This window comes from Penicillium argentinense (assembly GCF_028826775.1).
Source record: "Penicillium argentinense strain IBT 30761 chromosome Unknown utg000009l_segment0_segment0, whole genome shotgun sequence".
Taxonomy (NCBI): domain Eukaryota; kingdom Fungi; phylum Ascomycota; class Eurotiomycetes; order Eurotiales; family Aspergillaceae; genus Penicillium; species Penicillium argentinense.
Window position 1 is genome coordinate 2,245,038 of NW_026622668.1, and position 27,813 is coordinate 2,272,850.

A 27,813-nucleotide genomic window follows, 5' to 3' on the forward strand; every position below is an offset into this window, starting at 1 on the left:
CTCCCCTCCTTTGCCCAATCTTCACACGGCGAAACTCACGGAATCTACTCAGATCACAAATCCTCGCTTCGCAATCCCACCGGCAAAACCATGTCCGCCGAGAATCGCGACGCAGCTGTTCGTGAGGCGAAACTCTTTCTCCGCGGAGTCCTTCGGAACGACTGGGAATTCGATCCTTCCGCAAACCCGGACGGCACGCGTCCTTCTTCGTCCTCTTCATCTGCCTCAACCGGCGCCCTCTCGCGGGGTCGCGAAGTCACCGAATGGCGCTGCCGCGAGTTCGACAGCTCCGGCTCAGAACTCGAACCTCAATCCTCAGATCAATCTGATGACGAATCTTCTCCAGGTGCTATGAAAAATGGGAGCGACCCGGTCGTCGACCAGCGCCGCCGTCGCCGCCGACAGATGGAAGAAGAGATGGCGTGGAATGAGGGGTTGCGGATGTGGATCGCACAACGAAATGCGTGGTCTGGGGCTCGGACACGGCGGCAAATCCGCGCCAAGGAGCAAAAGCGCAAGCTGGGTGGTGCACCGAGTTCATCTGGGGACCAATCTACTGCAGATGCAGCTCCTCCGGCGGAGGACGGAACTGCGGGGGCTTCCCCGCCCTCTGACACCCAGGTTAGTGGCAACGCTGGCGATGAGTCGGTTCTGGCCAGTAAAGTTGATACGACTCTTTCTATTACGGAGCGAGAGAAGATCGAGGAGCAGCAGCAGCAGCAGCAGCATAAGCAGGATCAGGAAGAAGAACAGTCAACCGCCCCAGACGAGGAGGCCAAGCGCAAAGGCTCGACTGAAACCAACATCACCGAACCGGATCAGCAAGTGTCCGGCCCAGACCTCTCAAGCTTTTCGGCAATAGATGATGGTGATAGCGAGGAAGAAGACGACGAGGAAGATCTCGAGGAGCTGCTCATTCCGGTCGCCCCTCCATTAATCTCGCCTTCGAACTTGGTTCGCGCAACGATCAACCCGTCCATTTACCCGTCCATCTACTCGAAAGTAGTCGTGCAAGGCCTGACCCCTACCATCCCCATAAATCTTGCGGATTTGACCAAGGCTATGGTCCAAGGCTGGAAAGCAGATGGTCAATGGCCACCGAAGCCAGCCGTTACTTCGATCGTTCTCGCAGACGACGCCTCCGTCCCGAAAAGCGCAACAGGGGATGGAGCAAATGACGGACCGAGCTCACGACGAAAGAATAGCATTACGAACGCCATGCGTAAGGTGTTTCACAATCCATTCCACCGACGTGGATCCAGCAGCCATGATGTCGGAGTTGGAAACGGATCTGCCACTGGTAACAGCGGCCCGGCCATTTAATGCTGATTTAAGGGAGGCGTGAAAGGCGTTCTTTTAATGGATATCTTCTCGCCGCATTCTCGTCGACTGCGGCTCATATTGCGCCTTGCGCGCGGTGCATATGGCGTTTTCTATTCTATGGTAAGACTTGAACTTTATTCGATCTTATCTAAATCCTGACGGCCCCCGGGCATCTGAGAGGGGGTACACTGGCCACAGCCCTGAAGCTATGTGATGGTCTCATTGTCAGAAATGCTTTTCGTGCATGATCTTGCAATAGTACCCGGGAACTCCATCTACATCAAAACAAGCAGGTCTTGATGATTTTCATGACATTTTGTTTTCAATTATTATTCAACGCTAAAAATACATGGTCACATTTTTATATGAACTCCACTTATGTGGCTGTCTTTTTCCAATGCCATGACATTAACATAGCCTCCGGGCGCCAATGCTAAGAATGCAATAATTAAAAACAACATGAGAAGGACAAGGGAAAAGAAGTATCGAAATAAGAGCGCTCCAGACCACTGGAACCAATTATCACTCTGACTCATTTGGAAAGAAACCCAGTTGCCTGACCTGATCTGCAAACTTTTCTGCGACCTCATTGAAGGCCCGCTTTGCTTCTGTTTCATTCTCCATCAGGAACTTGAAGTCTGGTTCAACAATCACTTCCTTGGACTCGTGACCGGGGCGAGTGTAATAGAATCTACCACCATGGGAAGACCAATTCTTGAGACACGATTGGTGTTCCTCAAAGGCGATGTTTCGTGTCGCGACAAGATCCGCCGGCAGTTGAGACGATGTACCCGAGGACTGCTGCGTGGTAGGGTCTAAAGCGGGGATTGCAAATGGCACCGTCGTTGAGCTACAGTCGAAGAGAAGAGAATCCACGGCAATAGCAAAGTCTCGGAACCATCTGATGTAAGAGACAATCTGCTCTGCACAATCGGTGATGCGGTCAATGTAATCCACCACCACAAGCGAGGAGGACACCATCTCAATGAAAGCGACCAGCATTGCTAGAGTCGTGGAATTTAGTAGTTTGGCTGGTCGGTTGGAAAGTGGTTGCAATGCACGGTATGAAGACTGGAAAGTTGCATCGAAGATACCCATGATAGAGGACACACAGTCATGATCTGTAGTGTCTAGACTGTAGAGCAAGTCCTTTAACACAAGAGAAATGCCCTGGACAACAGGTCGACTTATCAGGCTGGCGGCGGGACTACTGAATGCAAGTTCGAGATACCCAGGGAACACGCACCGAAGAAGAGCAGTGCGAAGGGTAGGTTTGTCGAGGTTGCCAGCCTCGTAAGTGTTCGTCATGGCCGTGTGCAGTTGTTCGACCAAGTGTGACTGTTGACTCTCAAGAATCGCTCTTTCGGTGATGCTTTGGACGAAGACAATCAACGTCTGTAGCTCCCTTTTGGACGAAAGTTTGGGCTCGTAGCGCTTGAGTTTTGCCACAATGTAGCGAGGGTCCGAAGATGGTAAAGGGAACAACGCCGAGTCTGTAAAGAAGGAATCCACTGGCCTAATGTCGCTCGTAAGTTCTTGCAAGAATTGGATGATTCGATGGACGAAGTCGACATAGGCACCACGGGCAGACTCCACAGCTCCATTACCAAGCTCTCGATAATTCTTCTTCATCGCAGTCATCAGTTGCTCAAGAGACTCTGAGTAACCCCGCTTCGTAACAGAAAAGTCCCGACTACTTGATGTTTCCAAGCAGAGAACATGCTCACGCATATTCGACAGAATACTCGAGATGAGCGAAATGCGCCGCTGGTTAAGCTCCTCGACCGTGAGATTGTATCGGCCAAGCTTCTTGTCCTTCGAGAATGGAAGATTTTGAAGCAAGGGATCCTTTGGGTTACCATTGAGCAGGGCTTCCGTCAGGCGGTGCTGGAATTTCAGCATCGAAGAACGCTCCACCAAAGATGACATCCACATTCCCATGATGAGCATTCGACAATCATAAAGGATTTGAGCGTCCCTTTCGATGCAGACGGCCAGAAACTGGGGCGAGAACTTTCGGGTTTGAACCGTCTCTCGAAGCCTTGCCCAGGATTCATCGCCGAAAGGATCAAGGTAGTTGTCCCAGCGCTTAAGGCCATGGCAGACTAGCACCTGTGCAACCGATGCCCAGCAGTCCACGGCACTCGAGAGAATGGCATCGTCAGGGCAGTGATCCTCTCCAAAGCAATTGGAGAGGAAACGAGAGATGATGGGATGGAGTACATACTGCACATGCTCGACACCTTGACTGAGGATGGTTTGTTGAACGATAACAGCATCAATATCATCCCAGTCTCCATACTCTTGGCTGTCGTCCTCCGGAGGTTGCGCGACTACAGGAGCAGATGACTCCGTAGCAGAAGAGAGAGCAGTGTCTTTCCGAGTGTAGGCCACAATAATCTGTAAGGCCTCGGACACGACAACATTCACACGGGAGACTTTTGGGTTGAACAACGAGAGCAGGGCCTCGAAAGGAGTTTTCGAGATCAGCCGGTGTGCGTGTTCCAATGAAGGCGCCTGCTCCACAGCAGTAAGCAAACCACGAAGTGCCATGCTCAATAAACTCTCGATCTGTCGCTGGTTTTGAGAAACTGTGCTCTCAATGAGCTGCTCTGAATACCATTCTCCGTCTTTGCGCTGAGCTTCAATTTCATTACGAGCAAGCTGGTGCTGTTTCCGAAGCTCGTTCACGAAGTCGCTATGCCAGTCGGCGAATGGCTCTAAACCCGACACCTCCTCGTTCGTGGACAACTTAAATCGGACAAGTCTCGTCCACGACCGGAGGTTGATGCTGCATGTTTCACGATGGGAGGTTGCTGGGTTGACGAGATCTTTGATGGTCTCTAGCCGAGGTCGGTAGCCGTTAGGAACAACCCAGTACAAGGTACAAAGAAGATCATGATGGTTCCTCAGTGCATCGAGGTCTTCGTGGCGCAAAGGCTCGTCCTTCGGATACATTCGGCCGTGATTCGGAAGAAGACGCCAGGCGAAGTTTCGAATCTTCTTATTGTCGTAGCGCTGGGAAAGAAAGCGCAGTCCACTCGCGATTATTTTCAGCAATGTGTGAAAGGAAGGCTCCCCGGATCGAATCTCTAGCGAGGGGTTTTGGTCAAGCTCATCCAGAAAGGAAGGCGATCCACTGCTTTCCTCGAGTTTCAGGTTGTAGAGTGTCTTCTGAGCGAAGAAATCATACAAAGTATCGAGTATAGGCTTGCAGTCTCTCCAACCCCAATAGTTGATCAGACGGTGGCACCTTTGAAAAAGCGTGCGGCAGTAGGCATTGTACGAGATTGGTTGGGTTGCAGAGTTGATGCCGTAACTGTCAAGTGCTGGCGAGAGTAGCTTTTTGACAAGATTCCAATTATCATGCCCTGCCTTCAAGCGTGAGTTTAGACGAGCAATACCATGATCGTCCATTTCGTCAAAAGGAAGAAGCATAAACAAGCCATGCCACCCTGTCTCGAGACTTCTGACGTCTTTTTGATTGTGGACGATTGTCTTTGTGCAAGTTTCGGTTTTGAGCTCGCTGAAGATTTCATCAAATGCCTCTGAACTGCGCAAAAGCTGCTCGGTCACAACGTAGGCTTCTGCTGAGGGAAAATCCTCCCGAATACCCACTTCACGCTGTGCCAGGGATTTATTGCCATCTAGGAGGCCTTGGATTTGAGTTCTGCCTGCTTTGCTTAAGACCAAGTCGATGGCGTCCTTGGCAGAAAGTTTAGCTAGATACAGCGCCTCATTCCCGAGCGAAGGATTGACGAGGTCGTGGGTCGCTAGCTGGCGTATTTGATTGCAAAATACCATGTTGTAACTTGCGAGCCTGGACAGGTCCTTCTTGGTGTCGTTTTTGTTGTTTGCAATAGAGGCAGCCAAGGGATCTCTGAGCTTGTAGACAAGCGCCATCGCTCGACCAAGAAAGCCTGTCCGATCGACAGGGTCCATGAATGACAGCTTCTCAGTAACATAAGATATCAACGACCTGTATGCGAGTGACGCGGGCGTCAGCGGCGATACGGGGCCTATTTCGGACGCTGATAGAGAGCTTGATTCGACGACATCAATAATCATGTCAAAGACAGCGCCCATTTCTGACGATACTTTGTCATTCCAAGGCCCCCATTGCAGGGTGTGGTCCTTGAAAGGCATCGAAAACAACCCAACATCCTGATCGAAGTCCCGCTTCAGAACGTGTAGTGAACGCAAAAATTCTCCGCTTCCTATGAATGTTGATTCATGGAAGTAAGTACCGTCGCCCAAATGTGATATTCCGAAGTCTATCGAGTAGGAACGCTGCCAATTGAACAGTCCGCCAACGGTGAAAGTTGAAGGGCGGGAAGGACCGTGATTAGCCGAGGTGGGAACATCCGACTCATCAGATATTGGTATCACTGGTTCTTGATCCTGTACAAAATCATCCAGATTCAGATCGATGCGATTTGGAGTTTTCTTTCTCAGACGAGGACGAGACTGATGTTGCTTTGCTGGCTGTAGTTGAGGATCTAGCGTGGTTTTTGGATCTGTCGTCACCGAGGTAGTGACAGTGTCTTGTGGATGAGATTTGGTCGACGGTCCTGCTGGTCCAGTATCTGAAAGGAATCGATCGAGTGTCAGACTGGGCTTGAAGGTTCGAGATGATTGTTTGTGTCGATAATCTCGGTTAAGGAGAGTGAGTTTCTGCCGGAACATTGCCCGAGATGCTGGCTGACTTGCGCTGGACTCCGTCAAACTTCCCAAGGCAGGGCGGACATTGTTTCGCTGTAAAGATGATATCGCAGCATTCCTTTGAACTATCCATTGATGGCCTTGTTTCTTGGCTTGAGTCGATCGTGGTGTCTCTATACTTCTAGCAGACGCCTCCGCACGAGCAGGAGCGCCTTCGCCCGGGGATTGATCCTGGACAGGATAGCCATTGAGACTAAAACCATCATCTGGCTCTGCGATGGGGAACTGGCTCGTGATTCGAGGATGATACGACAGTGCACTACGTTTGCGAGTGCTTGATAGACCTGCGATGGAATGAGGCTTGCGAGATTGATGTTGAGGTTGGGAACGACGAGTGTTGCTTTGCGGAATCGCCCCTCGCCTCCATTGCTGTAAAGACTTATTCGCATCGACTGTGTCCGATTTTGAGGCTAGCTGCAGGAACTTCCGAGTCGGGCTCCGTCTTCCTCCATCTCGACGCGAGCGCGCTCTCCTTGCTGCAACTCTTAAAAACTGGGGTTGTTCTTTGCGAGATCGTGTAGCAACATCAGGGGCATCTAAGATTCCCAGCCGCGGTGTTGCGTGTTTTGAAGACTGCTTTGCTCGGCGACTACCGTAACCAGCGTCTGTGATTCTCGTTTGTCGTTGCAGGCGAGCCTTCTTCAGCTTTCTCTCCTTGGCATTCACACTTTCTTTGGAATGCGGGCGCTTTAGGCCTTTTCCTTTCTCACGAGATCCCGCAGTGCGAGATGCCGGCGCAAACATGCGGTCGATGCGGTTGTCCTCAAAGATGTCTGCGTCTTGGTCATCATCAAATGCAGAGTCAAACTCCGGTATCCTGGTCACTGTTTCTTCGTTGCTTCTCGTTCCTTCGATGGCTTCTTTCTCAGGTTGAGGAGTCCCCGTACTTTGGCTGCCGCCATCACTGTCATCATCGTCTCCGAAGTCCATCAGGCTTGACCTTCCGGGCTGGCCACCCTTTCGTACAATTTTTCTGGCAACACCTTTGGCATCTGGTCGCTGAGGATGAGCATGACGGTTTGATTGGGATGCTTTCTGCTGTTGCAACCGCTGTTGTGCTTCAATTCTAACCCAAGATGCGGGCAGAACACCTCGAGTCTGTCTTTGAATCCTTCGAATCTCGCGCTCCTCGGCAGTCTCTAGCTCATTACTAGATGAGTTAGAGCTTGTCTCCTCATCTGATCCAGCAGCCGAGCCCGGGTCTTCATCATGAATGATCTCGTCGGCACCTGGTGTTACGATTTTGGAATCAACAGCTGTGCCTGTAGTAGGTGGTGGAGTGAGGCCAGGAGGCGGTTGAAAGCCCTCGAAAGCACGTGGAGTTTTCGATACTGATGATACACTTCCTGAAGGTGGAGGGCTAGACGGAAAATCAAACACGGATAAGTCGAAGACGCTGGCAGGATGTGTGGGATTTGTGATAACTTGAGGTCGATCCATGTTGCTGACAAGGTATGTCCCATCATGCCAAGCTCCAGAGCGAGCCTTTTTTCTCCGTTTCGTCGATTGCTTTCGTCGAATTGTAGAAGTTTGGTGGTCAATGTCTTGCGCTTCGCGCCTAATCGTTCCTCTTTCATTCCTTCGTTCGGGTCTTGATGGTGGCAGATATTCTTCTGCAGGAGGACTTGAACGAATTGCGTGAGGGTCAAAGACATCCTGCTCCTGGCTTTCATCGGTGGTTTCAGCTGGACGGTGTCTTGGGCCTTCAGTAGGCACCCGAACTGGTCGAATACCCGCAGCGCGCATGAGCCTAGTGTATTTGGCAGATTCATAAGTGTAAGGATTCATCTGCTCGGGTCTATGGGTGCGAAGAGACCTCATGGGTCGTTGAACAGGTTGCTGCTGAGGGATTTTTTGAACTTCATGTTGAGAAGCATCTCGTAGCTCCATTTCTTGTGGTGGAATTTCCTCCTGGGGTGGTTCTTGTTGGGAGGATTGCGTGAGAAACTCCTCGGGGGCTTCGAGATCCAGTAAAACACGAGCAGGCAAATCTTCCGACGTTTTTGATCCAGCATTTTTTCTCGGGGTTTCATGTTTTCCGTGCTCCAGAGGCTCCGGAGAAAGCTCTGGAGAAGGCGAGGGCAAGTTTGACAGAGCTGGAGAGAGTGAAGACCCATCGTCAGAGCTTGCTTCGTTTGGTGGAGGCTGGACTGTACTATCATCATTGGCAGTACTTTCCAACGGCCTCCGGGGTGATGGCACGAGTACCATTAACTCATCAGGCGAAGAATCTCGTGATGGTACTCTATATTTCCGATTTGTGACTGAGGGTGTATGTTTCGGCGTGGAGGCATTGTTTTGTGGCCTTTGTGAGGATCTGGCCTGTCGTGCCGGTGAACTTGAAATGTCCCATATATTTTGTGCCAATGGGGATCTCGGTGGACCTTGTGCGAGATCATCCGTTTTCTTGGCCGAGGAGCTTCTTCCATATTTCCTGGTCGAACGTCGAGGTCTCGGAGTCCATTTCCCAAGAGCAGGTGTTCCTGGCGAACCCTTTGCTTCGCTGGAAGTTACTCCGGATTCCGGAACAGTATCGATTAATTTCAACTCCTCAACCACGTGAGTCGCAGCCAATTTCTCTCCTGCACTATCCACTTCGACATCTTCCTGTATCCTTTTGTTCTCCGAAGGTGTTGTCAATCCGCCTTCCGCGTTTTCTCGTTGCTGCGCCTCGGTGGGATCTTCGGAGTCCTCGGCTGAGGGTTTCACATTTGACGGCGAAATTGGGATATATTCGAGATCGGGGTCATCGCCAGTCGTGTCGACATTTTCTTTATTCGTATTCAGGGAGTCGAAGTCGTCGTCTTCGTCCGAATCTGGGACAAACCCTCGTTTCCGCCATGGTTCGATTGACATCCTTGGTGGGCTTCGCCCATTGCTCTAGAGAACCATCGAGTCGTTTTATAATTCTGGGGAGGTGAGGTCCACGAGCAAATCCGCTGCATGCCTCAGAATCAAGCTTGATGCGATGGTGGACGCGTCGACCAGGTCAGACGGTTTGGAGACGCGCCGCGGCGGTAATCAGCGCTGCGATAACGGGCGGTCCACTTTGGCCGAGCAGCCGCTAACATTCGTCGCGGTTGCTCCGACCAACCTGAACCCTCCGACGTCCTGCAACGACTCAACGACTCCTCGCCTCAACCCACCATGAGTCGCAATCTCTTCCCGGTCGTTATCGCTATCGGAGTCGGTGTGTTCACAGGTACGTTATTCCTCTGGTGGCTTTTCATCTAGAAACTTGCCGGAGTTCTGACGTCAAATTTCTCCGCAGGTTACTACACCTTTCAACCCTCATTCCAACAGCTCGCGATTGACAAGGCACACGGGGGCAAGCCTTCTACTCCTCAGTTTGACACAGGATCAGCCTCGCCTGCCAGTGGAGTTTCACCGAAAGTTCATCCTCAAACCTCGAAGCCAGCGCCTGGAGAACCTGACGTTGAAAGGAGCAAATGATATCTACGGCTCACAGTACTACAAGTTTCGTTGAGCGACAAAGAAGAGCCCCCTTGGCTGCCACTGAAATCGACGCTGATATCCTGGCTGCTGTAATAATATCGAATGGCATTGGGGCCACTGCGCGGTCTCAGTTGACAGGGCAAAGACCGCGGCGCGCCAATCGAGATCGTCAAGGTCTCTAGGCTTTCAAGCTGTATAATTCTCAATTGCAGCAGCCATTCCTAGTTTGACCCTTGTCAAGATTATGCTTGAGCGTTAGCAGAGCATTGTTTCCCAGATCTCCGCTGCACAATTGGGGCGGGGTATAATTGAAGGAGGCATAGGATGTTTGGCCATTTCCATGGTTATACTACATTGTGATTGATTCAAGACAGAATTGTGAAGAAGATTGCAAATCGATTAGTATTTCCCATGCTACCAAGATAGCTTTGAAAGGAATTTGAACGCCATGCCTAGTGTGAAGTACAGAGACCAGCGAGGCCAGTCGTGACAAATCGATATTTTTCCAGCCGGTCCCCAATAACCCCCAGGTTGATTCCAAAGACGCCGTATTAGATGTAAAAGCCTCGAAAATAAACCCTTAGATCTCCTCTACCATCTGACCGGTTCCAGTGGCTGCTGCAGGAGGGGCGCCGAATATACGACCGGCCGGAGTACCGAGCCACTCATCGGGCACGCTGAGCTTGCAGCCAGCGGCGTTGCTGACCCACCGGACCATGGTGGGATCAGCTTTCTCAGACTCCTGGGCTTCTTGCTCAGCAGGTGTTGTATCCGCATCAGCCACAGCGCCACGGCCGCGACGCTTGGGGGCTGTTTTCGGAGCAGTCGGTTGATGGTATCCATCTTTCGGATATTAGCGACGCGTCTTCGCTTTTGTCGAGACAAGACCTTTCGAGCACTTACCTTCTCTTCTTCGTTCCGTTTCTCACTGAGGTTTTTCCTTCGGCGGGCCATCTCAGCGCGTCGCATAGCACGCTCTTCGGCCGTCAGATGCTTTTTGACTTGCGGTTCTGATTAATTGTTAGCGCCAGTTCGGCTTCGGTTAATTCGTTGGTTATTGCTTACCCATTGGAAGTTGTAGGAAGTCATCACCTAGATTTCCCCTTTGACGCTTGGTCGTCTTGCCGCTGTTAAGAGCAAGCGCATCGCTGTCAATGTCTTCGTCCAGGTCATCATCTTCATCTTCCTCATCCAAATCATCAACATTGACGTCTGGGACAGCGCTTTCGTCCTGGTCATCCGGCTCGCCCTCCGCATCGGAGTCGGTTACATCGTCTTCATCATCCTCATCCTCGTCTTCGTCTTCGTCCTCGAGCTCCATTTCTTTGGCTTCCACGCTCTTGGTTTTACCCCGAGTGGGTGCGGCTGCCTTGGTGCTTCGTCTTGCCGGCGGTTGTGATGGAGCATCATCCATGTCCACATCGCCATCGGCGTCGGCATCTTCGTCATCTTCGCCGGGAGCATCCTCGTCTTCGACTTCGTCCTCTTCCTGGTCATCGATGTCCTCGTCATCGTCCGATGTGGCGACTTCCACGAGCTTCTTCTTGGTCCGACTGGAACGCGGTCCGGAGACAATGGGGTTTTCCCTGAAGACATTGACAGAGCGCCGGCCAGAGCGGCCGCCAGTGGCTTCCCGCAGTTTCCCAGTAGGCATTTTTACAGTCACGCGAAGAGACTTTGTCGATTCACCTGGGGGATCAGAAGTCGATGTAGAAGATCGAGAAACGGTCACTGAGCCCGCAGCTGTGGAGCGGGTTCGTCGCTTAGATCTAGTGTCGATGTTAGCATCCGATTCTGGGGACTGGTCCCGGGCTCGCGATCGACAAGAGCGGCGGAGATCTGGCGACATGACAGCGGGGTGAGGGGTTTCAAAGTATGAACAGGTAAGGTGACAGGTTTTGATGGCTGACAACCGATGCGGGGGAGAAGTCGCGGACAGAGTAGCAATGACAGGCGAGATGGTAGCCCTGGGGGGTAAGGGAATGAAGTGAAAGGGTCTCAAGTCACTGGCGCCCAGTCACCACGGGACGAGCCCAGCTGCGCACATCGGAAAGGCACAGTTCAGCATGTCTCGGGCGCCACGTTGGAGGGCTCGCGCTGCGGACAAAGCGCTGTTGCAGGGGAGCTGGCAGTTGCTCTCGTGGCTGCAGTGTTCCCGGGGTTGGGGGCTTTGGACGACGGAGGGGGTCTTGGTGCATCAAACTGGAGGGACATAGGATCACAGGGGATTGGGGCCAATTGGGGCACTCACAGGTACTTTTTCTCGCAGAGTTTCCAATCTCTACGAGGTCGCTGACGCTGGATGAACGAATGAAGTAACCAACATAATTCTGCCTGCGGTGACCGCCCGCTGGATACCCTAGGGAGTAACTCAGCTGTACGGCAGTCGATAAGTCTTTATCATCTTGACATTCCTTGAAGGGTTGGGAACTTGAAGGTGCTAACTTGAAACGTGATTTATGTTAAGAGCTCCTGTAATTGAATTTGTTTTGTACTATCTTGTTGCAAACCAGGCGTCTGTGAATCTAAGTAGATTGGCCAGAGTCCCACCTCAAATATGGCACCAGCGGTAATTTATGCTCCAACCTGAGCGACTCAACCGGCCTAGCCAGTCATATAAATGATAGAGATTATAACCACGGCCGACAATCGGAAAATACTGTAGAAATTGTCCGTCCATTCGTCGGGTTAAACATGATTCCATGAAAATTTGAAGTTATCTTTCTATGCGAGCTGGGAAGTTGCACCGGCGTGGGTCGGACGGAGACATCCGAGTTGGTGCAACAGCCGAGGTCGGCTCACATGGCCCCAACTGGAAGTCCGGGGAAAGCGGCCTCTCCTCTCCTCTCTCTTTCCATTCTCATCGCTCCGGCTCGGGTCAGATCTCAGCCCACAATGTCAGATTCATCCTCAAAGCCACCCTCGATCCCGTCATGGCAGCGACGGTCAGGAACTGCCCCAGTCGATCAATCATCGCCGCCATCGTCACCGTCACCGTCGCCAAACGCCGATGATGCGCCCGCAGCCACCAACCGACACGACCTCGTCACCCAGTCGTCGAAGTTTCTCGAGGACGAGTCAATTCGTGATGCTCCAACTGATCGCAAGATCTCCTTCCTTGAATCAAAAGGTCTTGCCTCCGACGAAATCGAGAAGCTCCTAGGTGTTTCTCGAAACGCGGAGGCGAGCAGCACAAGCACCGAGGATAAGAGCAAGGAGTCACCACCGTTAACCTCTTCACCCTCCGACCATATTAACGCCACCTCATCCTCGCCTACCAATGTACAATTATCGCCCAACACTACGTCCCAACCGCGCTCGAACGCTCCTGCAAACCCCGCCTCCACACAGCGCGATGTTCCCCCGATCATCACCTACCCCGAATTCCTCTTCGAGGCCAACAAGCCACCTCCATTAGTAACAATGCAGCGCGTGCTTTACACCATCTACGGTGCTGCTGGTCTCGGTGCGAGCATCTATGGTGCGAGCGAGTATCTCGTGAAACCCATGCTAGCAAGCCTTACGGGCGCCCGCCACGAGCTAGCTGACACAGCCAAGGAGAATCTGCAGAAGCTGAACGAGAAGCTAGAGCAAAATGTTACAGTCATTCCCGCCCATCTGACGGCGCGAAAGACCACCTCAGCAGACGAAGATGAGAGCAATGACACGGATTCAATCACCTCCGACCCAACGGAGCTTTTCCACCGTGACGTCGGGACACAGACAACACCAGAAGCTTCGCAGACGTCGCTTGCTGCCATTGAGAAAACCAGCCAGGCACCGGATGCGCCGACTAAGGCAGTTGAGAGTCATATGTCTCGATTGGAGTCCATCCAGTCACAATTGAAAGAGATCACCGACGTTGAGAAGGACACGAGTACCCAGGATGACACTTTGCGCAGCAGCCTTTCAGATCTCCGTCACTACCTGGATGGACTGATCTATGCAGCGCCAAGTTACGGTGCCTCTACTCCTTCGTATGGCCTTTACAGCACTACCACAAGTGGTGTGGATAGCGCCGCGATGGGCGTGAAGAAGTCCGAGGATGATGCCATTGCCAGTTTCAAGGCCGATATTCGTGGTGTCAAGGGTGCTCTGCTGAGTGCGAGAAATTTCCCAACGAGCCGGGGTGGTAGACTTGGGGGTATGGCTACTGCTGGGCGGTGATAATATGGCCTGTTTATAGTATGCCACAGTATACAAATGTATGGATGTAGTATGCCTTAATACCCTACATATTTGAAGAATGCAGTGAAATTGATACCTGTAGATGTCCGTTCTAATCTCAAGAGAGGGCATAAATTAATGCACTCGTCATTTCGTGCCATGTCTATTTGACAATCTAAGCCAAAACCCACCATGCTCATGAGATACAAGGACCTTTTTTCAAAAAACCAGGGGAAATTTTCTTTTCTCATGACAAGTAATCGAGCAGACTAGTTCCCGAAGGCGCAACACAAGAATGAAATACGAGGGCATTAATAGTAAAATGGACAAAAAGAAGAAAATCCCAAATCCAAGCGCGATATACCGAGTTCTAGATCCTCTTCCTTCGGCCAAGGATTCATACCGTTACACGCCATCACTGCCACATTTGTGATTCTGAAAATGACATTCAAGGGGTAGCCTTACTCATGCTAATCAGACGCTTGACACCGACCTGCGAACACTATGGTTAGCTCATTCTTTGAATTATTCGTTGTAACATAAGGACTTACCATCCAATTACCGCACTCATCAGTTCGGTTGGTCATGATATCAACGTGGACGGCACGTGCAGTCTCGTAGTCACGGCCCTGAATAGCGCGAGCGAGGTTCGCCATGTCTTCCACGGTGTTCGGCTTGAGCAAATCTTCATTGTTCAAGTGATCGAAAAGAATGCTCAAACGACGCTCGGCGTCGTCGACCTGCGCCTTGAAGGAAGAGGGCGCCCGAGCCTTGACACGCTGCATGTCTGCAGAGAGAATCTCGTAAACGGGCATTGCACTAGGAGGGATGTGGGAGCGGTCGCCGGGTGCTAAGAAATGTCAGTTCAACTGGCTTCGAGAGGTGAGTGTATAACTTACGGTACTTAGGGGTAGAAGGAGGAGCAGCTCTTTGGGACTGGGCCGTTCCAGGGCGAGACCCCTGGGGCGGGGGCGCAGCCTGGGATGCCATGGGAGGAGGAGGGACATGGCCTGCCATAGGCGGCGGCGGGACGGCAGCGGCGGCAGAGCTGCGCGTATAGGGGCTTGGACCCGAGGCCGGCGGCGCTTGGGGAGCATATGGCGAGGCAGCAGCAGGTGGCGGAGGAGCAACCGGGGCATGCGTCTGCAATTGAGGGCTTGCGCCCTGGGCAGCCGGGCTTGGCGCATACCGGTTAGTTGGCGGCGCCATGCTGGGCGGAGCATTGTAAGGTGAGGGTCCTCGAGGGATCGATGCCGGAGGGGCCATGCCTCCTGTAGGCGGAGATTGAGGAAGGGAGGCATATGGGTTGACTGGCGGCGAAGGCGAAGGGCCAGGAGCGAGGCTCGATGTCAGAGGAGATGTCACACGCGGAGGAGGCGCTCCACCCTTGGGGGGAGGAGGGACAGAGGGAGCTCTCTGGGAACCAGTAGGTGGAGGCCCTTGGGACGGAGGACCTTGGGCTAGAGGAGGGGACTGGTTAGGGAATGGCGAGCTAATTGTCGCGGCGGCAGCTGGGGTGCCACGTCGGGGGGTAGGAGCCTTTGCAAAGCCCTCTGGCAAGTCATTCCAGGCAGGAAGACCGGTGGCCGTAGTATAAGTTGTGATATTGTTGGCCGGGGATTGATTTGAGGCGCGCGGAGGAGGAGGTACGCCAGTAGCCGCAGGCTGCCCAGTGAACGGGGTCGACGGGGCATAGGCCGCTGGTCTCATGCCTTGAGTAGACTGGTATCCAGTCGGATTGTAGCCTCCACCACTGGGAATAGCAGCATACGGGTTGGAAGGCTGAGCCGGCGAGGCTGCTTGAGGGGCATACGGATTCACTGGCTGTTGCGGAGGAGCAGGAGCCGGGCCGACAGGGGGCGTATAGTTCCGTGCACCGACCGCAGGAGTGGCAGCCATAGGGGTAAATGTTTGCTGGGGCATATACGCAGTGGGCTGCTGCGGCAAGGGCTTGAAGCCACCTCGAGCAGTGGTGGCGGGCTGTGTCTGTTGAGGAGCTTGTCTCGTAGCAAACTTGATGCGGTTGCGAGCCACCTCAGCCTCGGGATGCTTGTCGGGGACAAGATCAAGGTACTTCTGGGCAATTTGGAGACGACCGTGAGTGGCGACAACATCCGCGTACTCGATATATTTCTCGTACAATGTGCTGAGACGCCAGTCGGAATCCTTAGTGCGCTCCGTATCCTGGAATTTGGTCACCTGGCGGAAAATGGTGACCTTCTCAATCAGGCCCTGCAAGGCACGGACATGGATGGAGAAGGTGGAGTTGTCAGCATCGGTTTCAATGCCTCTTTGCTCGTTCTCGCGAAGCTCTTCCACCCAGATAGCAACGACCTTCTCCAGCTTAGAGCCGGCCAGGTAGCAGAATGATGCGTCCTTGCGAGCAGTCTTGTCCTGAGTACCACGAACCAGTTCTTCAAGACGATCACCCAGAGCATCGCAGAGGTCAGGGAACTCTTTCTCATCAGCGAAAGTGCACAGAGCAGCCATAACCTCTTTCCAGTTGGAAAGCTCCGCGTTGTGGACAACATCCCACAGGTTCTTGCCCACAATGGACGCGAGCAAGCGCATATAGTTAGGACCGCCATCTTGCTTAGAGAAGTAGTACTCCTGGGCCTTCTCAATGCATTTCTGGCCACCGCAAATGGCGATCATGAATGCATCCGACAATCTGTCCTCTTGAAGAGCAACATCGAGAGCCTTCTCAAATTCACCAAGAAGCAAAGAGCGGGTGATCTTTTGCTCCGCCTCGCTTTCCGAGCCATTGAAAATTTGGAAGGGGTTGTTGGTCTGAGCCCCCTTGGATGCAGCCAGCTCGGACATGAAGTTATCGCTATCAGGAGTTGCATCAAACATAGATTGAAGCCGCTTGTGCTTCTTTGCGGATGACTTCGGCTTCTCAACCTCTCCACTAGCCTCTTCCGAAGAGACTTCCTTCTTGTCTAGGCCAAGCTTTGCCAGACTGTCAGCAGCTTCATCAGCCTGATCCTGGAAGCCAAGGTACTCTACCAAACCCTTACGAGGGTTGTTGGAGAGCAGAGCTTGGATCACCTTCCAGTCAGCCTTCTCCTCTTCGCTAGAAGCGCCAGCAGCTCGGGTCTCGCAAAGGTTGCGCAAATCACCCTCCTTCAAAGCAGTCTCGAAATCCTCAGTTGCATTTCCGACGCTCTCATCAACTTCGAAAGGAGTGATCCTGACCTTAGACGCGCGGCCACCCTTTTCAGCGAGACCAACAGAAACAACACGGCCACCAAAGCCAAAAGACACACCGCAGGGCCGCTCGAGCCAGCGAGGGGGCTTTGGGAGGGAGAACTTGGAGACTTGCGGCTGTGTCTGGGCTTTCGCAAAGAAGTCTTCACCGTCAAGTGCCTGGTTGTGATCCGCGATGGCCTGTGCGTCATCGGTCTTAGTGTTCTGCAGGGTTTGGATCGAGATCTTGCCATCGAAAGATGCCGTAGCAAAGAAATTGGGGTTGTGTGGGTTCCAGCGAGTCTGGAAGGTCCAGTTGGTGACAACTGGGAACTCGCCATAGGGCTGGCCAATCTGAGGGTTCCAGCAAATGTTGCGGTTGTCTTTGCCGGAGGAGAGCAGGAGATCGGGATCATGAGCGCACCAGGAAAGTGAAAGCACACCGGACTCGTGTCCCTTGAGAGTCTATATACTGTATGTTAGAATCCCGATCCGCGCTAGCAAGGTAAGAAGATATACTGACTCGTTCTGGGGCATGCGAATTTCGCAAATCCCAAACGTAAATCATGGGGTCTGATTCGAGAGGGGTAGCGGTGATCAGCTTGGTAGGCTATAGATAGATATGGTTAGCAAGATGTCGATTGCGGATCACCATATATCCAGCTTACCTTCTCGGGGTCCCAAGCAACAGCACTGACAGCCTTGCGACCCATGTTGTTAAGTGTCAGGCTCTCTTTCTTCGTCTTGACATCCCATACTGTGACGAAGCCGGCGCTACTACCAGTCACTAGGATGTGTGCGACTTTCTTGTTCCAGTCTAAGCACTCGATGTCGTCTGTGCGAGCTGCCGTAGTGCCCAATCGAAATGGATTCTCAACGTTGTTGAGGTCCGCGATGAAGAGCTCGCCCTTCGCACCACCAGTCGCCAGGAGGTTCGAGTGTTTGGGATTGAATTGGAGAGCCTTAATGGCGCCGGAATGTTTCGTGGTTCGGGACATCAGCGGATCGCTAGAGAAAGTCAGCTTCCTCAATCAAGGTTGTTTATCGCAACAAACCCAACACACCTAGCTCCAGCGAGCAGCTTATCAGCGTTCCATAGATCCAGTGAGCCATTTTCCAAACCACCCGCAATAACGCCCCGCTTCGTATCGTCAAGCTCGGTCCAGGCCAGGTCGTTGAATCTAGAAGGAGTTCTCGGTCAGTATACCCGGTTGTTTGCAGATCTGAATTCATCCGTACATACCCAGTATCGGTGTCAATCTTAGCTACCGGCTGCAGCTCTTCACTTGCATCCTGGCGATCAAGACTGAGGTCCCACAGCTCCAGGCATGTCTTGTTCGAGAAATCGGCATCAACGGCACCAGCGCGGGTTCCAGTGGCGATCAATGGTGATGCAGCCCCAGGAGACCAGGCGAAGGTGGCCGTCCTTGGGATTTCCCTCAGACGGACCATGATGGCGGGGGAGGAAGGTTTGTGTGTGAGTGGGGGGCAGAATGAGTGTAAAGGTTTGAATAATCCAGAACCCACCCCTGTACAAAAGGAATCGACAACCGGGGGGTGTACCTAAGGTAGTTCAACCAAGTGGCCTCCTGGGCTTCGCGGGACCGGGGAACCCACGCTAGCCGCTTCGGGGGCTCGCCAAAACACCCCGAGGACGGGTCGCACGTGATATCATTCTCGGTCGAAGCTCTGCGGAAGAAGAAGCGGATGACTTCAGCACATCTTGAACTCGCCCAAGGGGTTTCTCTTTGTGAACCTCCACGAAAGCTGATCGCATTTGCCCGTACCTTTGTTCCCCGAAAGATCGGACCGAAATACCACACCGAATTCCAGCTTTGCTTCTCGACCGCATACCCCACCATGAGTGACAAAACCAGACTCAAAAGCACGGTCTATGTGGGTGGCCTTGACCAAGCTGTCACGGCCAACACGCTGGCTGAAGCTTTTGTGCCATTCGGAGAAATCGTCGACATCTCTCTCCCCAAACCGGATCAGCCCAATTCCTCCGACAAGCACCGCGGATTTGGATACGTGGAATTCGAGCACGCGGAGGATGCCCACGAGGCTATCTACAACATGGATGGGAGCGAAATCTATGGCCGTACCATCAAGGTTGCGGCGGCGAAACCCCAGAAGGATGTTAATGAGGGCCTGGGCAGCAAGACTGCCATCTGGGAACAGGTAAGTCTGGGTTCTCGCCCGTCTCGCCGTGGCAAACCAAAGCGACATGGGCCACTAATAACTCGTTATTTTCAAAAAAAAAGGAGGGATATCTTGCCAAGCACGCAGTGAGCGAAGAAGACCGACAAGCTACCGAACAGGCCCAGGCCGCAGGTGATCGTCCTCAAGACCCGATGCAAGGCCTGGAACAGCTCGACGTTGCGGGTCCGAAGCTCGAGTGAGGCACGAATTTACGAAGGCTACGACAATAATGATGAACGATGAAGCACAATCGGCTGCCAAACAAATGTAACACCATCTGATTTTCACTTCCATGAAGCCCGACTATGTACACACGCTGCGGTTCCGAGCACGTCTTGATTTTCTCCATTCTGACCGGGCTTCCAATCGATAGAAACAATACAAATCACAAAAATATTCAAAAAAGGGTTGTATTCGCATTCTCGGTTCGGAGCTCAAAGAAACGTAGTATGTAGTACATTTAGTGCTCACGGCTCTCGGGGCTGTTGCGGTGGAGACGGAGAGTCTTATCGGTCAGGAGCTTCTTGGTGCTAGAGTAGATGGCCGCACCGACAGCAACGCTGCAGTTAAGTGGTTAGCGCTAAGAAATAAGAAGGTTTCCAAATCCGGTCAAATGGAAAGATGGACAGAAAAATCGGTCCGATGCAACGCAGAATGGAGCGGAGAGGCGGAATTAGATAAATACATACCCAAGGACAACACCTATATGCCAAAGAATCGTTAGAGATCAGTTCTACCGATGAAGGTACCAGAGGAGAACATACCGAGGGGAATCAGCTCGGGAGGACACTTCTTGATCTGGCGCAGACGTTGAGAGATAGTGTGGGCTATAGGCCAAATCAGTTAGTTCAATGACCCTAAAATCACTCTTCTAACGACAGCACTTGGCGCAATGGCTGGCGAGGGGTGGTGGGCAACGAGAGGGACCGCATACCGCTGTGAGCCTCCTTCTGCAGACAGGAGTTAGCATTAACCGAAGCCGATCGTATGATCATCCGAGGGGTTGGGGTGCTGGGTACTCACGGGAGAGGGGCTGTAGAAGGGCCGCGAGGGCTGCATCCGGAACGCACGGGTGGGATACATGGTGTAGATGTTCGACCGAAGACGTGAAGTTGAGGAGAGAGAAGAGGGACGGGAAGAACGGGGTGGTAGCTAAGAACGTCCTGTGAGTGGCTCGGGTGTTTTGGGAAAAGCGAGACGCTCAGTGGCTCTCGCTTGACCGCCCGCGGTCATACCCGGCACTTCAGCTTCGATCACCCAACGTCTCGTCTTTGCTCTCTTCCCACCTCCCCCTCCCCTCTACCCTCTCCATTCCCAATCGTTCGTCCGTGTTCTTCACGAGAAGCTACACATCGCCAAAATGGGTGCCATTCCCGAAGTTGACCCCGATGAGCCCGTCGAGACCAAGCCCTTCAAGTTCGTGACTGGTAAGTGCACCCACCCCCTCCAGCGAAAACGAGAGCCAATCGCCTCACTTCCGAGTCAATTGCTAACTGATGTGAAGCTGGTATGTATTGTTCCGATTCTTATGTGGTGTGGCCGGTTCCTCGGTCCCTCTCAGACAAGGTTCCCCCGATCAACTCGGCCATTGGAGATTGACAATTTTCGGCGTGATCACAGGCTACGACGCCCGTTTCCCCCAGCAGAACCAGTACGTAACCTTCCAAACCTCAAGTTGCGGCGCTTTTCCCTAACAATATTTTCCTCAGGACCAAGCACTGCTGGCAAAACTATGTCGACTACTACAAGTGTGTCGAGGCCAAGGGTGATGACTTCCGCCCCTGCAAGCAGGTAATTTCGCATCTCTGCATCCACCCGACCTAAGCTTCGTTTCTCTAACGCACTTCCTACACAGTTCTACCATGCTTTCCGCTCTCTCTGCCCCAAGGCCTGGACTGACCGCTGGGACGGCCAGCGCGGTACGTACTCAATTCGCCCCTGGTCAGATATCCTTCTTCTGGCGTACTAATATTCGGTCTTTCACAGAGGCTGGCAACTTCCCCGCTATCCTTGATAAATAAATAGCCAACGGCCGCTTTGTGTTGGTGAAATTGGGCTCTAGCAAATTTTGTGTATTGACATACTTCCGATGTACTCTACCTGGTCATGCGGGGATACATTTCCTTTCTGTCGAAATGTAACTGCACTCTGTTTAAGAAGGGGTGTCTATAAACTCGCCGGTTTACAACGAATCGTATTTGATTAAGCTGACCTTCTCCGGTGTAAATTCATTCCACGGACACGCGGTTCGTGGGTAGATTGGGTGATGATTTTCTCTTGAACCTCTCTATGGGGACGCACCTTATTCAGTACACTGGTATACGGTCCGTGGCAGAAACAACGCCATAGTTACAGGGAAATTTGCATTTAATTCTTGCGAAAAATAGTCCGATGCGATTCAGGGTGTGGTCTATGTCTATCTATGATCTCTTAAAAATATATAATATATCCCAACCAACACACCCTATACATGAAATCCGTCGCAGGCTGCTAGCAGTCCAGCAGAATACTGACCTTAGCTAGACACTGATCCAGTCTGCCAACAAAAAAAAATCATCCAACAGGAATGCAATATGTACAAGCGAAAATGTTGCTAATGTCCCTGAGGTGCTCCGCCCAAAAGTCGTAAGGGATCAGGGTCATTTATATGGGGATGAACAGCGGATGGGTGTTCAGGTGGTAGGGGCGGCGTAGTAGAAAGCAGAGGAAAAGGGGCGAACAGACCTCTATATCAAAATGTTTAGATACCATTCAACTTCCGGTAGAGCTTCTTATGCTCCTCCAGGAAGAGGAAAGTGGCAATGGTATGAGGACCCAGTCGGATAAAACTGGGAACCCAACCACGGAAGGTCCAGGCCAGACCCTCTTTACGGCAGATGTCACGCAACAGGCCCACAATGCTGTGGCCGCGGCTCTCAGCTGGAGAAGCGGACATGATGCGAGTCTTGATCACATCCACGGGGCTGCAGACGGTGGTCGCAACAAAGCCGGCCATGAAAGAGGCAGAAAAGTGAGTACCCAAGTTGTCGCTCATGCCAAATTTCTCCAGACAGATCTTCTTGAAGGTATCGTAAGAAGCTAATTGTGACGCAGTCATCAACACTGCGCGAGTCGAGTTCGGCCAAACACCGCGGAAGAGAGAACCGAAACCCTCTGTCCGAGTCATCTGCACCAGACCATCGAAAGCGTGTTTATAGTTACGACGCTGTTCCACGGGCAAAGCAGCGTCAGACTGCATGCGGACGTTGAGGACATCGGCCGGGTTGCCTGCAATTCCACCGATGAACCCGGAGGTGCAGGCCATTCCGACAAGGGTAAGGAGTCCCGGGGAAGAAGATCCAGAGCCGGAATCGGGCTTCGAGAGGCGGCTCTTCATTTCTTCATAAATGCCAAATCGAGTAGTGGAGTATGTCATTTGACGCAAAATAGCAGCCGACAGCTATAGATCGGGCGCAAGTGCGCTTTCGTTAGCTCCTTTTTTTTTTTTTTGATCCGACTGCGTCATCGCAGCTCTCCAGAACGGAATCGCAACATACGCCACTGTATAAACCAAGAAATCCATTATGTCTCACGATATGTCCAAAGGTGCCCAGCATGGTCTTCGGGGCATCCGGGGCGCGTGTTTGTAACCGGACCTGCAATGCGACAAGGGCTTCGATCAGCATTCGATTCGAAGGGGCGACACCTGCGGACAGAAGTCCGGGAGCTGGGAATTACCTTGACTGAAAGGAACAGGTCAGCATAAGAACATAGAGAAATCACTGATCGAAAACATCGCACATACCCAGATCTAAAGGGTGCGTCACACCCGCCGCAAAACACGAGGCCGAACCTCCAAACCAAAATGGGTAATGCACCTTTTTCGGCTTCGACTGCGCAGGCGTCGAGACGGGCGCCACCCGCGAATGGGCCGGGGCCTCGAGCATCTTGCCACTGTCTGCCATCTTGTTTCCGAGAAACAAGCGACGGCCGTGTGGAGGAGGGGAAGAGGGGAGAGGTGGAGGGTGGAAGGTGGTTAAAGAATGGCAGTGCTCCTCATTTCTTTTTTTTCTACGGCTTTTATTGAGCGTGACTCTTGACGTAATTTTGAATCGCTAATACCGACGGAGACAAATCATGCCGCCGAAGCAGCGCTCGGCTGCTCCGACCGACGGCGTCTCACAGCCAATAATGTCGCTTCCCCTGGAATTCCGAGGGCTCCGCTGGTAGCCTGGCCCAATCACACGCTCGGTTTCGCGGGCGTTCGGTGGGCATACAGCCTGTAAGGAACATACCAGCCCTTACCCACCTGCCTGCCCCCAGGTGCTCGCGGTCGAGCGTCGGTCATTTAACTGGGCGCCGATGCGATCGCAAGGATAGCGATACAGGACCTGATCGACAGATATGGAGTGAGAGATGATGTGACGGGTGAGCGGGTATATTCGGTGGAATTGCGGAAGTTGGTGGCGGAAAGCTTGGAGTTACCGAGGAATGAGGGGTTCCGGAGACCACTTCCCTCGCGATATCATAAAACACATCAGGGAAATATCACATCAACGTGTCCTCGATACTTACGAAAGCCCCTTTTCTGGGCTAGCTTCCCTTTACTCTCGTATAATTCAATAGCACACAGTGCTACACTGCAACTAAACTGAAGTATGTGGTTTATGTGATATTTGGAAAAAACCCTCCCGGTTGAGTAAATATCTTACGTTAGACATTCCCAAAGGCACCATTTTAGGCACGAGACCGAGCGCTAGTCGATATCAAACCTCGATAATAAATCAATCACTAAAACTGAACAGCAAAACCAAAGCATACAGAAGTGGGCGATGGTTGTCGCAAATACGTCAAGCAGTCCCCGCAGTGCAGCTTGTACTTCGGCGACTTGTTTCCCCGGGCCGAGATGTTTTGGGAATGATCCCGCAAAGACCACATCCCCAAGTGAGTGACCGAGTCTCTATCACCAACCATGCGGTTATTTGCTACCGGCCGAGCCCTGCGAGCTAGCAGCGGTCGATGGTCAAATGTCGCAAATCGGCCCAGAATCCCAATCCCTCGTATATACCCGCATTTTGAGTCCTCTCCGGCCGTCTCTCGAAACTGGAGCTCAACAACAGCTCGCTGGTCAGCCAACCAAAACTCAAGTGCCGGGCAAGCCAAACGGCCCTCCGACCTCAAGATCGAGGGCGACTCCTATTCCACCGACAATTGGACAAATACCACCGATCAAATCCTGTCGCATGTCGGACGACGACTCTACCTTGACGAGAACCATCCTTTGGCCATCACCCGCAAGCTCATTGAGAGCCAATTCCCTTTCCCAGTCTTCGGGAACTACTCCGAGAAGAACCCCGTCGTTACGACCGCGCAAAACTTCGACGTCCTCGGCTTCCCAGCTGACCATCCGGGTCGCAGTCGTACCGATACCTACTATGTCAACGACAAAACCGTGCTACGAACCCATACAAGTGCGCATCAGCAAGCATACTTCCAGCAGATCAACCGGAATGAACAGAGTCGCCCAGAAGAGGTTGGATATACCGTGATTGCCGATGTCTATCGTCGGGATGCCATTGACCGCAGTCATTACCCGGTCTTTCACCAGATGGAAGGTGCCATGCTGTGGAAGAGGCCTGTAAATGATCCTCTTGAATCCTCGGCAGAGACCGCCGCGAATGTCAAAGCGGACTTGGCAAAGATCCCAAGCCATAATGTGCCCGTCGAGGATCCCAACCCGACCATTCACCCCCAGCGAAATCCGCTGCAGGCGGAGCATCACAGCGAGGAGGAGGTTGAAGCCATCGCGGCGCATCTTAAGCGTTCGCTTGAGCGCATGGTGATCAAGATTTTCACAGAAGCCAGCAAGGCCGCCGCCGCTAGTTCCGGAGGTGATCTTGAGCCCGAGCCTTTGAAGGTCCGCTGGGTCGAGGCGTATTTCCCCTTTACTAGCCCCTCCTGGGAACTGGAGGTCTTCTGGCAGGGTGATTGGCTAGAAATTCTGGGTTGCGGTGTCATCAAGCAAGACCTGCTCATCAACTCCGACGTCCCTCACCGCATTGGCTGGGCCTTCGGTTTGGGCATTGAGCGGATTGCAATGCTCCTGTTCAACATTCCTGACATTCGTCTTTTCTGGTCTCGTGACGAGCGTTTCCTGTCTCAATTCCGAGCTGGCGAGATCACCCGTTTCGAGCCTTTCTCCAAGCATCCTGCTTGCTACAAGGACGTTGCCTTCTGGCTTCCACCTTCCGCTGTCACGGGTGGTAGCAGTGCCGCAGGCGGCGGTGTGCCCTTCCATGAGAACGATGTGATGGAAATCGTTCGTGGGATTGGTGGTGATCTTGTCGAAGACGTTTCCTTGATTGATGAGTTCACTCACCCAAGGACTCAACGCAAGAGCATGTGTTACCGCATCAACTATCGCAGCTTGGAGCGGACTTTGACGAACGAGGAAGCTAATTATATGCACGACAAGGTTCGACAACAATTGGTCGATGACTTCGGTGTGGAACTGAGGTGATCATAGTGAATTGAGTCTGTACCATAGGATCTATCGGTACTCTGTATACCTGTGACTAACATATGTACAATATAACAATTTCTTTCATCTAAATTTGATATTTCCACGTTTACAAGTAGATATATAAAATTGTAGCACAACAAAGTAAAACACTACGTTCACATCACAATCCCATGTTACCCGAGCGCATAGCAGTCTTCACGTTGAGCACCAACATTACAGGCCGCTAACAAGCTTGATCTACTGACGCAAAGGAAAGCAGAATTGAGAACGAGACAACTTTGAAGCTTTCGAAGATGTATATTATACAGAGTGGGGAGAGAGTATCAGAAGACATAGATCACGCGAAAAGTGGACAAGCCACACCAACACGACACAACCCAGACGCCTCCAACCATGCAGCAAGTGTATCATACAGATCCAAGTGACAAGCAGATATAAGGAAGACGATTTTACACGCGACGGACAGCCAGCCGTATCCTATCCGAGAGCAAATCCCTGTCGTGATCATCATGTATGATATATGGTACAGAAAGAAGGAAATAGAAAGAGGAAAGAGGCATTAATGTCGACAGGTGAAAATTTAGGCGTTCTTGACGACACCAACCTTGGAGGCCTGCAGGAAAGGAAAGTGGTTAGTGAGTTGCCAACTGATAGAGCGGTTGGACTAATGCTCGGATCAACTTACCCGCAGAACGCGTCCATTGAGCTTGAAGCCCTTGGACTGAGTGTGCATAATATCACCATCCTCCATACCCTCAGCCTTGGTCATGAAAGTGGCCTCGTGAAGGTTGGGATCGAACTTCTGAGGCTTGCCCTCAACCAGCTCGCCGGGGTCGAAGCGCTCAAGGCCGTGCTTCTGGAGTGTGTTCATGAGGATGTTCTGGGTCATGTTCAGACCGGCGACGAGATCCTGAAGGTCCTTGTGGCTCTCAGCCTGGGCAGCGTCGAGCTTCTCCTCGGGCACGGCCAGCAGTGCGCGGTCGAAGTTGTCAATGCTTTCCAGGAGATCCTTGGCGAAGCCCTGGATAGCGAACTTGCGGGCGGCGTCCATGTCGCGTTTTGTGCGCTCTTGGAGGTTACGGAAGTCGGCGACGGATCGAAGGTATTTGTCCTTGATTGCGTGTTAAGATTGTGGTGAGGAGAGTGCGGACGTAAGCAATAGCAAAGCTTACCTTCAGGTCCACGACCTCCTTCTTGGCCGCCTCAAGCTCTTTCTGCACGGGATCCTCGGCAGTTTCGCCCTCCTTGGGAGCCTCCTTCTGCTCGCCATTCTCGGTAGAGTAGAAGCGACGACCAGCGGAATGGGCAACGAACGGCCGGGGCAGCTGTGTCTGGAACCGTGATGTCCGGCGGAGAGCGAGCGGCGCAGAGGTTGTGGAGGAAGAGGTGGCCAGAGCCGACCGGATGGCCTGAGCCTGTCTGAAGATGGATCGTTGGAACATTGCGAATTATAGGGGAGATGAATTGAAGGATAGATGAAGAAGCACGGAGAATCGGACAGACTGCAGGTATTGGAATAGTTGATCGTCGGGCAAATTTGATTTGACATCACCTGACCGCTTTAGTTCCGGGAAAACCGCGGGCCCGAAACCAGTCAGCACTACGATCATGCCGGCCCTCTGTACAAATTTTAGTCGTACTCTTCCAGAGGTTGCGAATCGGTTGATACTAGCAGCATTTATTATGATACAATTTGAACAGCTATCTACACAAATAGCTGCTCAGTGCCAATCCAAGCGCTTACTAGACTAGCCTTGGTCAAGAATGGTGAGTGCTTAGTAACTTTGGCCTTATCGTATGATCGTTGATTGAATAGTCCAATTTATACTCTTTTTATACATTATATTCGTCAGTCTGTATTTGAAATCATGAGATGGCTACTTGAAACTGTCTCCCGAGGGTTGCTACCGAGGACCACATTCGACCAAAGAACGCACGATCATCTTCCCAAATAAGCAAGCACCGACATGCATCCTGGATTTTCTTATCAAGTTGCGCAGAATTTAATTAGATTCATCCGATTATATTAGAGGAGAACTTATTAGGGGAGCTTATCTCTTGAGTAAGAGCGACATTTGGGAAACCAACATTCGAATTCTTGACCACGTCTCTGACCGTCTGAACCGCCGAATTGTCCCCGATCTGCCGACTTGGGGTGACCTTGAAGGTCGCCGACTTGAATAAAAGCCAGAAATTCCTGCTGCTGCGAGACATTTGCATTACGACTACTGTAACCAGACATTCCGACATTT

At 52.2% G+C, this 27,813-nt stretch overlaps 12 protein-coding genes across 12 annotated transcripts; 6 read left to right on the forward strand and 6 right to left on the reverse strand.

Annotated features, from left to right (window-relative positions):
- Window positions 1-90: 90 nt before the first annotated feature.
- On the forward strand, window positions 91-1,323 carry N7532_008430 (DUF4050 domain-containing protein; the record flags this gene model as incomplete). The annotated part of the gene is made up of 1 exon (XM_056620922.1): window positions 91-1,323. One exon carries the CDS (start codon window positions 91-93, stop codon window positions 1,321-1,323), a length of 1,233 nt encoding a protein of 410 aa, XP_056471728.1.
- A 522-nt stretch (window positions 1,324-1,845) lies between these two features.
- Window positions 1,846-8,901, reverse strand: N7532_008431 (uncharacterized protein; the record flags this gene model as incomplete). Its single annotated transcript, XM_056620923.1, has 1 exon — window positions 1,846-8,901. The coding sequence occupies one exon, from the start codon at window positions 8,899-8,901 to the stop codon at window positions 1,846-1,848; it is 7,056 nt and encodes a 2,351-aa protein (XP_056471729.1).
- Window positions 8,902-9,192: 291 nt separating this feature from the next.
- N7532_008432 (uncharacterized protein) lies at window positions 9,193-9,498 on the forward strand (the record flags this gene model as incomplete). Its single annotated transcript, XM_056620924.1, has 2 exons — window positions 9,193-9,247; window positions 9,317-9,498. The coding sequence occupies 2 exons, from the start codon at window positions 9,193-9,195 to the stop codon at window positions 9,496-9,498; spliced, it is 237 nt and encodes a 78-aa protein (XP_056471730.1).
- A 583-nt stretch (window positions 9,499-10,081) lies between these two features.
- Window positions 10,082-11,350, reverse strand: N7532_008433 (PAPA-1-like domain-containing protein; the record flags this gene model as incomplete). The annotated part of the gene is made up of 3 exons (XM_056620925.1): window positions 10,082-10,344; window positions 10,401-10,511; window positions 10,567-11,350. The coding sequence occupies 3 exons, from the start codon at window positions 11,348-11,350 to the stop codon at window positions 10,082-10,084; spliced, it is 1,158 nt and encodes a 385-aa protein (XP_056471731.1).
- Window positions 11,351-12,396: 1,046 nt separating this feature from the next.
- Window positions 12,397-13,668, forward strand: N7532_008434 (peroxisomal membrane protein PEX14; the record flags this gene model as incomplete). The annotated part of the gene is made up of 1 exon (XM_056620926.1): window positions 12,397-13,668. One exon carries the CDS (start codon window positions 12,397-12,399, stop codon window positions 13,666-13,668), a length of 1,272 nt encoding a protein of 423 aa, XP_056471732.1.
- Window positions 13,669-14,116: 448 nt separating this feature from the next.
- sec31 (putative protein transport protein (SEC31)) lies at window positions 14,117-18,309 on the reverse strand (the record flags this gene model as incomplete). Its single annotated transcript, XM_056620927.1, has 7 exons — window positions 14,117-14,161; window positions 14,220-14,518; window positions 14,568-17,322; window positions 17,381-17,467; window positions 17,526-17,865; window positions 17,922-18,038; window positions 18,101-18,309. The coding sequence occupies 7 exons, from the start codon at window positions 18,307-18,309 to the stop codon at window positions 14,117-14,119; spliced, it is 3,852 nt and encodes a 1,283-aa protein (XP_056471733.1).
- Window positions 18,310-18,717: 408 nt separating this feature from the next.
- Window positions 18,718-19,259, forward strand: N7532_008436 (RNA-binding protein; the record flags this gene model as incomplete). Its single annotated transcript, XM_056620928.1, has 2 exons — window positions 18,718-19,038; window positions 19,122-19,259. The coding sequence occupies 2 exons, from the start codon at window positions 18,718-18,720 to the stop codon at window positions 19,257-19,259; spliced, it is 459 nt and encodes a 152-aa protein (XP_056471734.1).
- Window positions 19,260-19,519: 260 nt separating this feature from the next.
- Window positions 19,520-20,142, reverse strand: N7532_008437 (uncharacterized protein; the record flags this gene model as incomplete). Its single annotated transcript, XM_056620929.1, has 5 exons — window positions 19,520-19,619; window positions 19,749-19,761; window positions 19,824-19,886; window positions 19,994-20,009; window positions 20,083-20,142. The coding sequence occupies 5 exons, from the start codon at window positions 20,140-20,142 to the stop codon at window positions 19,520-19,522; spliced, it is 252 nt and encodes an 83-aa protein (XP_056471735.1).
- A 277-nt stretch (window positions 20,143-20,419) lies between these two features.
- N7532_008438 (cytochrome c oxidase subunit VIb) lies at window positions 20,420-21,080 on the forward strand (the record flags this gene model as incomplete). The annotated part of the gene is made up of 5 exons (XM_056620930.1): window positions 20,420-20,486; window positions 20,680-20,710; window positions 20,769-20,850; window positions 20,915-20,978; window positions 21,046-21,080. The coding sequence occupies 5 exons, from the start codon at window positions 20,420-20,422 to the stop codon at window positions 21,078-21,080; spliced, it is 279 nt and encodes a 92-aa protein (XP_056471736.1).
- A 719-nt stretch (window positions 21,081-21,799) lies between these two features.
- On the reverse strand, window positions 21,800-23,003 carry N7532_008439 (uncharacterized protein; the record flags this gene model as incomplete). Its single annotated transcript, XM_056620931.1, has 3 exons — window positions 21,800-22,498; window positions 22,596-22,765; window positions 22,844-23,003. 3 exons carry the CDS (start codon window positions 23,001-23,003, stop codon window positions 21,800-21,802), a joined length of 1,029 nt encoding a protein of 342 aa, XP_056471737.1.
- Window positions 23,004-24,010: 1,007 nt separating this feature from the next.
- N7532_008440 (phenylalanine--tRNA ligase) lies at window positions 24,011-25,558 on the forward strand (the record flags this gene model as incomplete). The annotated part of the gene is made up of 1 exon (XM_056620932.1): window positions 24,011-25,558. One exon carries the CDS (start codon window positions 24,011-24,013, stop codon window positions 25,556-25,558), a length of 1,548 nt encoding a protein of 515 aa, XP_056471738.1.
- Window positions 25,559-26,141: 583 nt separating this feature from the next.
- On the reverse strand, window positions 26,142-27,003 carry grpE (mitochondrial nucleotide exchange factor MGE1; the record flags this gene model as incomplete). Its single annotated transcript, XM_056620933.1, has 3 exons — window positions 26,142-26,174; window positions 26,247-26,672; window positions 26,734-27,003. The coding sequence occupies 3 exons, from the start codon at window positions 27,001-27,003 to the stop codon at window positions 26,142-26,144; spliced, it is 729 nt and encodes a 242-aa protein (XP_056471739.1).
- Window positions 27,004-27,813: the final 810 nt, after the last annotated feature.